The 13186-nt window shown below is 40.8% G+C and overlaps 1 protein-coding gene across 2 annotated transcripts in view; it reads left to right on the top strand.

Annotated features, from left to right (window-relative positions):
- Window positions 1–8217: 8217 nt before the first annotated feature.
- Ide (insulin degrading enzyme) overlaps window positions 8218–13186 on the top strand; it is a 101905-nt gene continuing 96936 nt past the window's right edge. For both annotated transcript variants that reach the window (XM_027939953.2, XM_071611085.1), the window contains exon 1: window positions 8218–8371. In XM_027939953.2, coding sequence (XP_027795754.1) covers window positions 8274–8371 — 98 coding nt within the window. In that variant the 5' untranslated portion in view covers window positions 8218–8273. The remainder of the gene's footprint in view (window positions 8372–13186) is intronic.

The raw sequence follows: 13186 nt of genomic DNA on the forward strand, positions 1-13186 counted from the left end.
CAGAGCAAAAGAAGATGTTAAAATTTTATTCTTTGCCAAATCCCAGGGCCTTTCCTTAGAGACCAAAGGGTAATTAGGTCTTTACCATTTGAATGTAAAGCAAAAATAATAATAACTCAGTGTTTATAACTCTTAAAGGGGCTCTTAAGGGAAGATCCTGAATGGAGCCCAAACAAGAAGTGAAGAAGGAAAAGCACAAGGCTTCCCCTCTCCACCTTTCAACTCAGTTGGTGAGAAAGGCCACAAAGGCTGGTCTCCACAGCCCAAACACTGACCCCTTTCTTTAAAATTTTGCTGAGCTTCCGCCTAAATTATAACATGTGCTCACTTCCATTGTTAACAGCCCAGGACATGCATTAGCCCCCTTAATACATATGATGAGATCTTCCTTGCCTGTTCCCACCTGAGGAACAGTAGTAATGACAGAAAAAAGGCCTAGAATTATTACTTGGGTGAAGTTGGACAACGGGAAAACCCACCCTGGTTACCCAAATATTATTTTAATATCATGCTTATAATATAATTTTAATATAATGTTTAGTTATGTAAGTAGTAATTTACCAGTTTATCTTACTATAGTATAAGTATATTTAGAAACCTGGTTGTTCTTTTCTCTGGTATATGATCAACATTGAAAGCAAGGCCTGGGCTATTTGTTATACACATAAATCAAGGGTAGTCTTGGGCTGGGGCTATAGCTCAGTGGTAGAGCACCTGCCTCACATGTGTGAGGCACTAGGTTCAATCCTCAGCCTCACATAAAAGTAAATAAAGATATATAAAAAAAGACTAGTCTTAACTGGGAAAAATATGAATTATTGATTTTTTATTAGTATTTCAAGTACTGTTCATAAAGTAACTCAAATTTATCCTTAAAGACTAAGCAAGTATGAGTCATTTAGGAAAACTCTTAATAAGCAAATTCATAATTAATAAATCATTTTTTTAAATTTATGTTGCTTTTAAGAATTTTATTACTATAATCTTAAAAACTATATATTAAAGCCTTTTATTATGGAAAAATTCAAATATATAAAAAAGTAAAGAGAATAGTATAATAAATACCTCTATGTCCATTATCTAGCTTCAATAATGATCAGTTCATGATCAATAATGTTTTATCCATACTTCCTCCTACCTCTTCATCTACTAAATTATTCTGAAACAAATTCCAAGCATTATATTATTTCATCTCTTCATATTTCAGGATGTTTATCAAAGGATTCTTTTAACAAAAACACAACCTCTGCACAAAATTAACATGATTATTTTATATCAAATATATGTGTTCCTACTTTCCTGATTATGATTTTTCTTATCTTTATTTTATTTATTTTTATGTGGTGCTGAGGATGGAACCCAGGGCCTCTTACATGCTAGGCAAGCGCTCTACTACTGAGCCAAAACCCCATCCCTCCTGATTATGATTTTTTTTCATGATGGATTTGTTCAAATATAGACTCAAATAAGTCTCAAACGTTTAATTTGGTTAATGTCTTTTTCTGTTTTGCATTTTTGAAGATTATCTGGTTCTAGATAGTTTATTGAGGTACTGGAAACAGAAAAGTAAACAAATCCTAAGTGTACAGCTCAATTAATTTTCAAAAACAGTATACACCCATATAAAGCACACCTCAAAGGCCCCCACCTTATTCTCCCTTTCTATTACTGCCACCTTAAGTCAGGTAACTACAAACATCTTTATATGTGTGGGAGCTGTGCTGGGAATTGAACACAGGGGTGCTCCACCACTATTACATCCTGTAAGGATAACCTTAGCCTAAGCAACTCCATTTTAAAAGAAACCTGCAGTTTCACCAAGCACAGCTTACAGAGCTCTTTAATATGTCAATCAGGCATAGCCTGATAAAAACAAGTCACTTTCCACAACCCTGATAAGATTCAGGGTGAAGTCACATGTCAGAGGTGTAAGATCAGGGCGGAATCACCAAACCATATGACCTGACTCCAAGATGAAAGATATCACTAAGAATAGGGACTGAACGGGGGAGCAGAAGCCCCCAAATTTAGTATAAATGATGGAGCAAATGAACAGACACTCAGACCACCTGACAGTGATGCACATGCTGGAGAGCCTGATGGGGACCTGGACTGACATCCCAACTCTTATCATCATCTCCTGATCCTCTGCATTGTCCTCACCTCTCTCAAACTCTACAGCAGCCTTTTGACCCTGGTGAAGACAGAAATCCCTTCTTTTGACCATCTCTTTGGCCAACAGCCAACTCCACATCAGGAGAAGCCTCCATTAGTTCCTGACCTGATCACTGCAGTCTGAGTGAGTGTGCATCGACTAAGACTCGAAACTTTAGATCTGGCACTTGAGCTTAGCATCTCTATAATAAGTCTGTTGTGATCAAGTGTGTTTGCAGTGCTTAGAATTAACTTAGAATTGTTTGCTTTGAATTGATTTTGTCTATTGCAGCACCCAGCATTAAGGATTGTCATTTTCTTGATTAAAAACCTATAGAGTGAAATTGTATTGAGTGATTTGAGTGAATAAAGTGTTGAAAAATGGCAGAAGCATGTGGGCATTCTTTATTTCTCCGCCTTGACGGCATAAGTCGCACCTTTGCCTGTAACGACATATCACCAGTTCTTTTTACTTTTTTTATTTTGAGACAAGGTCTGGATAAATTGCCGAGGCTGGCCTCTAATTTGCAATCCTCCTGCCTCAACCTCCCAAATAGCTGGGATTATAGGCATGTGCCACTGTGCCCACCTACCACTAACCTAACTTCTTAGGCTATAGATTGGTTTTGTCTGGCTTTCAATTTTATACAAATGGATCCATTCAATGGGTACTCTTTGGGGTCTGGTTTCTTGTCTTTCTGGCTCTACTGCTGAGCTACAACTCTAGCCCAATGCAATCTCTTTTTATTAATTCTTGTTGTCTTTTTTAGGAGTTTTCTTGAAGAAGGATATGCCTGCACCTACATATTGAAGTGTTGACCCTATATTTTCTTCTGCCACTTGTAGAGTTTCTGGCCTTAAATCTTTCTTTGATCCACTTTGAGTTGACTTGTACAGGGTAAAAGAGGTCAAGTTTCATCCCCACTCCCCACTGTGCTGATGGAACCCAGGGGTGCTTTACCACTGACTTATATTCCCTGACCTGTTTGTTTCTGAGACAGGATCCCTCTTAAGTTGCCTACACTGAGCCTGAACTTCAGTGCTTATTTCTCAGTCTCCCAGTACCTAGAGTTGCATGTCTGCACCACCATGCCCTACTCAAGTTTCATTCTTCTACATATGGATATTCAATTTTTCTAGCATCTGTTTTTGGACACTTTGCCAGGATCAGATAACTATCTGTATGGGTTTGTCTCTGGGTCTTCTATTTTATTCTATTTGTGCATATGTCTGTTTTTATGCCAGTACCATGCAGTTTTTATTACTGTATCTCTGTAGTATAATTTGAAGTTGGTAATTGTGATGCTTCCAGCATTGCTCTTATTGTTGAGAATTGCTTTGGCTATTCTGGATATTTTATTCTTCCACAAGAATTTTAGAACTTTTGGGGCTGGGGATGTGGCTCAAGCGGTAGCGCGCTCGCCTGGCATGCTCGATCCTCAGCACCACATACAAATAAAGATGTTGTGTCCGCTGAAAAACTAAAAAATAAAAATTAAAAAAAAAAGAATTTTAGAACTTTTTTCTAGAATGTCATTGGTATCTTGTGGAGACTGTATTGAATCAATATATTGTTTTTGGTAATATGGCCATTTTTACAATATTATTCTGTCTATCCAAGAATTTTGTCCTTCAGTACTCTAAAATTTTCATTGTAGAAGTCTTTCCACCTCCTCCTTGGTTAGATTTATTCCTAGGTTTTTAAATTTTTGAGGCTATTGTGAATGGAATTATTTTCCTGATTTTTCAGTAGATTCATTGTTGGTGTGTATAAAAACTATTGATTTTTTTTATGTTGGTTTTGTACCCAGTTACTTTGCAGAATTTATCAGCCCTTGAAGTCTCTGGTGGAGTTTTTTGGCTCTTCTAAGTATAGGATCATATGCATTTCTTTAATAAGTATGTTAGGCACATAGAAGACACAATGAGAAATAAGAAGACATTGGGAATGTCCTTTCTTTTGGAGAATTGTCTTCTTTCTATCTAGAAAAAGCTAAAGGGCATTGATTTTTAAAAAATATTTTATTAGTTGTTGGTGGCTCTTTATTTATTTTTTATGTGGTGCTGAGAATCGAACCCAGTGCCTCACATATGCTAGGCAAGCACTGTACCACTGAGCCACAACCCCAGACCAGCATTGTTTCAGTGACTATCATAGTGTCATTTACCTATGCTCAGTTAAACACAGGTTGAAAAATGAAAACTAACTTTAAATTTCAATTCATTATCAATTCTCTTTTCTCTTTAGCTACTAGCACATTTTTTTTTTTTTTTTTTTTGTTGTTGTTCCAAGGATTGAACTCAGGGGCACTTAACCACTGAGGCATGTCCCAATTCTGTGTTTTATTTAGAGATAGGGTCTCACACAATTTCTTAGGGCCTTGCTAACTCTCTGAGGCTGGCTTTGAACTCATGATCCTCTTGCCTCAGCCTCCCAAGCTGGGATTACAGGCATGTGCCACCATGCCCAGCTGCGACAAAATTTTGATCTGATAGATTCAGAATTCTGGAGATTTTATTTATTTATTCATTTACTTATTTATTTTCAAGGTTGACAGTCTATGGTAATTGAGAGGAAATAGGCCGTAGCATATTAGGCGGATTGAGAGTCACCAGCAGCCAAAGTAAGGGGTTGTGCAAACAGCTGTGCTTAGGGCCCTCTCTGCCTCACATGGTGAAGAAAAGAAAAAGAAGGAGATCAAGTTCTAATTCAGATGAGAAAATGGTCCCTAGGATTATTTTCTATTTTATGTTTTTTTAGTGCTAAGGATCAAACCTAGGCCCTGCACATGTTAGGTAAGTGCTCTACTACACCCAACCCAGATTTAATTTTTGTCTTTTAAATTTGTTCATTATTTATTTATTTATTTTTGCAGTACTGGGATTGAATTCCAGGGTGTTCTTCCACTGAGCTACATCCCCAGCCTTTTTATTTTTTTTTTATTTTGAAACAGGGTCTCACAAAGTTGCTGAGGCTGGCCTCAAATTTGAAATCCTGCACCAGTCTCCCAAATCACTGGGATTACTGACATAAGTCACAGTGCCTGGCTAGATTTTCTTTTTTTAATTTTTAAAAATTAACTGATTAATTAATTTTTTGGTATCAGGAACTTAACCTAGGGACACTTAACCACTGAGCCACATCCCCAGCCCTTTCAATATTTTTATTTAGAGACAGGGTCTCACTAAGTTGCTTAGGGCCTCACTAAGTTGTTAAGGATGGCTTTGAACTCATGATCCTCCTGCCTCAGCCTCCTGAGCTGCTGGGATTACAGGAGTGTGCCACCAGGACAGGCTATTTATTTTTAACATATAACAAAATAGTTTAGATTAGTTCAAAGGATGTTACTTTTATGAATGTTACCAATTAGGAAATAAGTGGCAATCTGCCATCACTGGATTTTGTTTTTTCCCCCTTCCAATTCATTAGGAACTCCTGAATCAGCTCTATAGTGGATTCTATTCTAACTGGGCTAATAAAAGGGACTTATAGCACAGATGAACCAGAAGCAATTTATATCTGTCTTAAAGTATGTTAGAATACTCATATTTCCAATTTTCTCATCTGGGGCAAGGAATGACTTCAGACCATTAGTATTTTCCACTTCTCAACTAGGTGTTAGGTGAGTGTGGGAAATTTTACACCCCAGATCCTCCCACTATCTACTTTTTATCATCACTCTGGGCTTACCTGAAATGGCACCTCCTCAGAGAGGCCTTTTCTGACCATCTCATTTAAAGTATCCCCCTACTGCATTGCTTCCTATTCCCTTATCCTGTTCTTCATTTTATTCATATCATGTAGTCACTTACTTGATTATTATCTGTTTCTCCACCAAATAGCTGGAAGGTAAGTTCTATGAAGACAGGACCTTTTGTCTTTTTTGTCCATTGCCCTATCCTCAGCACTTTTACAATCAGAAGGCACTCAATAAATAGCTGTTCACTCAACAAATGAATGAATGAAAAAAGTCAGGTTTTGCAATCAGACAGTCTGGATTCAAATTATAATTCTACTATTTTTGAACAACTATAGGCAACTTATTTAATCTCTATGTCATGGCTTTCTCATCTCTGGCAAGTGGGGAATATCCTTTTTGAGGATGGTGGTGTGAAGATTAATGAAGGATCAATGTAAAATGCCTTACATATAGTCTTACATATAGTAGACTGTCACAACTGTTAGTTTCTATCTACATCCTCTTTATTGAGACTGTATCAATATTATACTTTTCTTATACAGTACATTTACTCCCACCAGAGGCAGAGTTATCATGAACTAATGAAGTTTAAATTTCAGGTACCCTCATTTGCACAAGCCCCAGAGAGTAGAAGAGGAGAAGCTAGTTGCAGTTCTGGAGATGGAAGTTGCCATGCTGTATAGACTTTGTACCACTAAGCTATACCCCAACCCTTTGGAAGCATTTGTACGTAAGCATTCCTTTCTTTCTTCCTGCCACACATCTGGCCCCTCTCCTTGGACAGTACTGGGAATTGAATTCATTTACCCAGTCCTTTATTTTTGAGACAGGGTCTCCCTAAGTTGACCCAACTGGCCTTGAACTTTTGATCCTCCTGCTTCAGCCTCCTGAGTAGCCCTGATTAGACATGTCTCTGTGTCCAGTATGTGTAAGCATTTCTAATAAATAACCTAAAGATATGTCAGACTTGAGCCATTAGTTGTGATTTATTTCCCTTTCTAAATATTGTTGTTTCTTAAATTGGATTTAGTGTTTATTCTTTTTAAAATATTGTTTTACTGATAATTTTGTAGTTATAATTTCTATTCTATTTCATAAGAAGATACCCCAAATTGTATGTTTCAGGACCTACAAAATTTAATCCACTCTTAACCCAACCCATTTATAGATTTCATTAAGTTAGCATTAAGTGCCTTCAGGGAGTCTGCATTAACACTCTCATAGTAGCTGCTCTGAGATGATTTTCTGGTCTGCAATGGGACTAGTATGTCAACAGTTCTTAAAATCATGTGTTTGCAGTAATTTTTGTTTTACCGGTTTTCAGCTCAAGGTTAGACTTTAAGTTGAAGTACATTATAAAATAGGTCCCTGGGTATCTTATGAAGCATCAACTAGACTAAGAGATTCTCCCTTCTGAATTCCTATTTGAAGTAATAATAGGATTCAGAACACTGTGTTTGGCTACAGTGTTCAGTGGGCCTAGACACTTGAAAGTCCACAAGTCTGGGAATCACCATTCCTAACTTCACTCTTTCCTTAAAGACATCTCCAACCCTGTAAACTGTAATGGAATACCACCCAATCCATAACAACCATTAGATTATTTGTGGATGCAAAGTACCATGAAGCCCTCAGAGAAAAGTCTTGTCTTAAAACTAATGCCTTAAGTAGACTGACAGTAGTGGTATTTGTAGGGAGTAGTAATTTCTACTCTGGATTTGAAGGTCCACAAAGCCTTGTTTTGCTGAGGCCTGTCCAACCCCACCTTCCTCTTTGAAGAACTGCTAGCTTCCCCAGGATGGAAATTTAGCCCTGGGTTCTGGTCCCTCTCTCTCGTGGACCTCCTGTGGTTTGAATTCCCCTACTCCCTAGCTGGGTCAGGTCCTGGCGCGTCCGTGCTTTCGCGGCCCACGTTCCTTCCACACTCTAGAGGGAGCCCGAGGGCCTTGCGCCCGCCAAGGGTTCGTTTTCGGTGAGGCTGTGGTTCCCTAGGACTTTGTTCCAACACCTGCGGGGCCGCGTCCTCAGCCCATTGGGTGCCTCGGCAAACCTGCAGTGTGTGCCCTCACCGTATTCAAGAGCGCTCCACCCCACAGCCAGACTGATGCAACGGAGACGCCCTCGCAGGTGCGAAGGGTGTGACCTGCTGGGACCCTCCCCGCCCAGGAAAGCCTGGTCGGTGGGCCTCCGAAGCTCCCCCCGCCGAAATTCTGTCCCACCTGCCAGCCAGTTTGTACAAGGCTCGGTCGGTCCCCGCAGTCCCTTCCCTATCCGGCTCCAGGTAAAACCTGGAGTGGAAACCTTCGGCCGCTCCCGGGAGGTGGCGCAGCGCAGAGGAGTGAGCATGCGCAGTACGCAGGGCCGGCTCTCAGCGCCAGAAGGAAGCGTTCGCCGTGATCCCAGCGGCTGCGCCGGGGTATGCGGTACCGGCTAACGTGGCTGCTGCACCCCGCGCTACCCAACACCTTCCGCTCCGTCCTTGGCTCCCGCCTGCCCCCCTCGGAGCGTCGCTGTGGGTAAGTGGACAGAGCGCTCGGGCCCTCGGGGCTCTCGGGTCCCGGTGGTTTGGCGCTCGGGTTGCAAAGTGGTGATTCAGCACTTAAAGCCGCCGCCGCCCCTCACGCTGCGGGTCCCGCCGGCCTGGGGCGCGGACGGCCGCGCTGAGGCCGCCCCAGGGCCCGGAAGGGCGGCTTGCCTGGCGGGAGCGAGGGCCCTGGCCAGGCGTTTAGGGCGTCTCTCGGGCGGCTAAGGGCAGACGGGGGCAGTGACCCGCGGACACGGGACGTGTGCCACAAGTGCACGGGGCGCGGGGTCGAACCGAGTGCCCCCGGCCCACTCTGAGGAGCCGCGCCACTGTCGGGCATTCCGCCTTCACGGGCCGGCAGCCTGAGGCGGACTCCTTTGCCATGAGGTGAAGGAATCTGGTGAGTCCGGGGAGACCGATGCTCACCCTGCTCTGAGCTTTTTCCCGTGCGGACTGTGTCCAGGACGAGGGAAATGCCCGCGCTCTGAACTGTGAAAGTTTGCCTCCCTCCGCGGTAGTGAGGAAACAGTGTTGAGTTTCCTGTCGAGGGAAATTTAGGAGCCGAAAGATACCTTGGGATCCTCCGCAACAGCTGTGTTGTTTTACACCTGAAACAACCGAGGCCTAGGGAGATTGTGTGATTGCCCCACGATTGCAGAGATTGGGGTAAAACCAGGATTAGGACGCGGGTTTTTGGTCGTCCTCCGGTGGCGTGCTCCCTTCACTTCTGCGCTGCTCTGTGTGCACTACAAATTTTCAGTCTTGTAACGAACGCTAAATACCCCTTACTGTGAGTAGATCAGTTCACCCTCCTGGCATTCATCAATAATATTTAGGACCAATAAATGCAGGGCACTGTGATAACACTGTGTAAGTATGTGGTCTGGCTTGGTTGGAATGTTTCATAGGCCATGAAAGTACAGCCAGCAGAAAAAAGAATGAGTTTGACAAGTGTCAGAAAATGGGCAGGATGGGCAGTGTGTACTTTAGGAGCATGGTGAGGGGCAGAGATAGATTAAGGGTCTAGGCTGTGCTTTGAAGGAATGGCACAGGTGGTGGAGTGTGGGCAGGTGTCGGTGTAGTCCAACCTGGGTGTGCAAGTATTTTGTGTTGGGAGGACAGTGAACAGATTAATTTAGTTGAAGCTTTAGAGAATTTCCCTGGGAACACAAGTCCTATATCATAAGAGTAAAACAGTGCTAACCTGGGCCTTGAATTTTAATTGGGATTTTCACCCCAATTAAGTAGTTGAAAAATAATGAGTATTAGGTAAGGCGTCATTAAGAATTTTGAGCTGGGGTGATCTAATGAAACCAGTAGTTTAGAAACTTTGGTGGCTATGTGCAGGATGTAAGGGAGTAAGAGAGTCCTGGGACAGAGAAACCTGCCCATTGGGTCTTGATTTTACTGCTTGGGCTCTGATGGGAGTAGCATTAATACTAAGATGGACTAATACAAATGAAGAATCTATAGAATTTGTTTTCCCTTCTCTATTCTCCACTGTGCCACTGAATCCTACTACATTTGAAAAGACCCCTGGACATAGAGAAGTGGCAGGCCCATTTAGCCTAGGCAGGGTGCCTCTTTCTGTCCTCTTCCAGATCAGAAAGCTTTCTTTTGTTCTAAATTAATTTATTGATAGACTAGGCTTTGCTCATATTGTCTCCAGCCTACAGAATTTGTAGTATGAAAGGAAGTATCTGTTTTAATAGTTTTATACAACTAAATGATTTGTATGTTCTAGTTATAATTAGATTTTGACTATGGCTTTCTCCCTCTGTGTTTCATTTTCATTGATGAAGTTCATGACATAGATTGACCATTCATACCTTCAAGTTAGGGTTCTCAGAGAAGGAATTTCGGAAGATTCAAAGCATAATGAATGAGATCAACCATCTAGAAAGCTGTCCTCTAGAAATGAGTGAGGGTATTAAGGAAAATACAGTTTTAATCAAAGGCATCAGGACATAGTTTTAGAAAGGAAAGCACCACATGACTAAATCTTTTTGTTGTTATTGTTGTAGATGGACACAGTACCTTTATTTTGTTTGTTTATGTGGTACTAAGGAACGAACTCAGTGCCCCACACATGCCCCACACATGCGAGGCAAGCGCTCTTCCACTAAGCCACAACCCCAGCCCTGCATGGTCAAATCTTAAGGAACTTAATCCTACTGTACATAGTGGGAAGAATGTGTTAATGGAGATGACCACAAAGTGTTAATGGAGATGACAGGAAGAGCAGGGATTTAACCAATATCTGTTTGGCATGAGAGACTTATACCTCCTTTGCCAGTATTTGAGCATCTATTTTCTGGTCTTATATCTTGAGAAAGAAATGTGTAAGATTAATTTATTTTAAAGATCTTCATCTGTTCAGCCACATTAGGTAAATTGGGATTGTGTAGAATTATTTGAATTGTTAAGGAAATACAGAGGTAATAGCCCATTCCCTGGTAACCACTTGAGATACCTGAGGATCAGTCTTCTGTCTCTCCATAATTTAATCCTTATCCTCACTGTCAGATTAATCCTACTAATATACTACTTTCCCCATGCCAGTATCTTGCTAAGACACCACCAGTGGTTCTGCACTGCTTCAAGATCAAGTACACACTTTTTTTTTTCTTACAGTGCTGAGGATTGAACCCAGGGCTTTCTCGCACTATATCTCAGAGCTACATCCCCAGTTTTTTTGTTTTTGTTTTTAATGAATGATATCTTTTTATTTTTTATTTTTATGTACATAGAAATAATACCTTTATTTTTACTTATTTATTTTTTATGTGGTGCTGAGGATCTAACTCAGTGGTGACTCAGACGTGCTAGGCAAGTCCTCTACCACTGAGCTACAACCCCAGCCCCATCCCCAGCTTTTTTTGAGACAGGGTCTCACTGAGTTACCCAGAATGACCTCAAACTTTCTGTCCTCTTGCCTCAGCCTACTGAATAGCTGGGTTTACAGGCATCCCCCACTGCATCCAGCTCAGAATCCAGATTTATTGACCCAGCATTTAAGCATTCTTTCTGTTTGCTGGCCCTAGCCTAACTTTTCAAACTAATTTTCCTCTTATCTTATCAGACTGACCAATTTGCTCTTTTCTGTATAGAACCTACTCATTCCCAATTCTGGAATGCCTTTCCCTCTTTTTAAGACTAAATTCTTCCTTCTCTTTAGACCTTATACAGACAGGACACACAGATATTTCCCTTTTCTAAATCTAATTACCTTTTTTTTTTTTTTTAAATCTACTTTTGACCTTCATGGAAATTTTTCTTCTGAATTGCTTTTTTAAATTAAATACTGTTTTTGAGACCCATTCATGTAGATCTATGTTCATTGCTGAATGGAAGTTATATGTTAATGTACCATAGATTTTTTTTTTTTAAAGAGAGAGAGAGAGAGAGAGAGAATTTTTTAATATTTATTTTTTAGTTTTCGGCGGACACGACATCTTTGTTTGTATGTGGTGCTGAGGCTCGAACCTGGGCCGCACGCATGCCAGGAGAGCGCGCTACTGCTTGAGCCACATCCCCAGCCCCTGTACCATAGATTTTTGACTATGGCTTTATCCCTCTGCTCTTCATTTTCATTGATGAAGTTCATGACATAGATTGACCAATCATAGCTTCAAGATAAGGTTTTTAAAAATATCTTTATTTTTATTTATTTATTTTTATTTGGTGCTGAGGATTGAACCCAGGGCCTCACATGTTTGAGCAAGTGCTCTACCACTGAGCTACAACCCCAGCCCCGCTAGCCACATTTTAAGACTCATATGGCTTAGTGGATACCATATGGAATAGGGCAGATGTAGAATATATTCATTATCACAGAAATTCTTTGAGGTAGACCTGATATGTGTCCTGAGCCTTTCCTTAGTTAATACACTTCCCATCCGACCTTTCCCCTTGGATGTTTAGTATATATGTTATTTATGTTATTTTTTGTTTTGTTTTTACTGGGGATTAAACCCAAAGACATTTAACCAGTGAGCTGCATCCCCAGCCCTTTTTTTTTTGAGAGAGAGAGAGAATTTTTTAATATTTATTTTTTAGTTTTTCGGCGGACACAACATCTTTGTTTGTATGTGGTGCTGAGGATCGAACCCAGGCCACACGCATGCCAGGTGAGCGCGCTACCGCTTGAGCCACATCCCCAGCCCCCCCAACCCTTTTTGTATTTTATTTAGAGACAGGGTCTGGCTAAGTTGTTGAACTTGTGATCTTCCTGTCTCAGCTTCTTGAACTACTGGGTCAGTATATATTTTAAACTTTTCACTTCTAAAATACACCTATCTCTTTCTCTCCCCTCTCCACCCACCTCTCTATATAAACAGATAAGTATATATATTCCTCCCCTCCCCCTCTCTTCCTCTGGTGAGCCTTGCACATGCTAGGCAAGCGCTTTACACTATTATGTCCCCAGCTGAGAAATAGATTTTTGAGATATATTGCTTAACCTTGTGACTATAGTTAGTATATGTATGTTTCCAAATTGCTAAGAAAGTAAAATTTAGATGTTCTCACTACAAAATATAATTGTTATTTTTCAATTAAAAAATGTAGGACAAAACAAAATAGAGGAACAACAAATGAGAGAGGGAGGAAGAGAAGGGGAAAGAAAATTAGCATTGATACATTACTACCATTTAAACCTCAGATCTGTTGCCCCAGTGTGTTGTCTTCAGTTGCTTAAGTCTTCTCAAATTGGAACATTTCCAGTCTTTCCTTTCATGACCTTGACTCTTGGAATTTAGACTAGTTACTTTGTAGAATGTCCCTAATGTGTGCTTGTCTGATTAAT

This window comes from Marmota flaviventris, chromosome 4 (assembly GCF_047511675.1).
Source record: "Marmota flaviventris isolate mMarFla1 chromosome 4, mMarFla1.hap1, whole genome shotgun sequence".
NCBI lineage: Eukaryota > Metazoa > Chordata > Mammalia > Rodentia > Sciuridae > Marmota > Marmota flaviventris.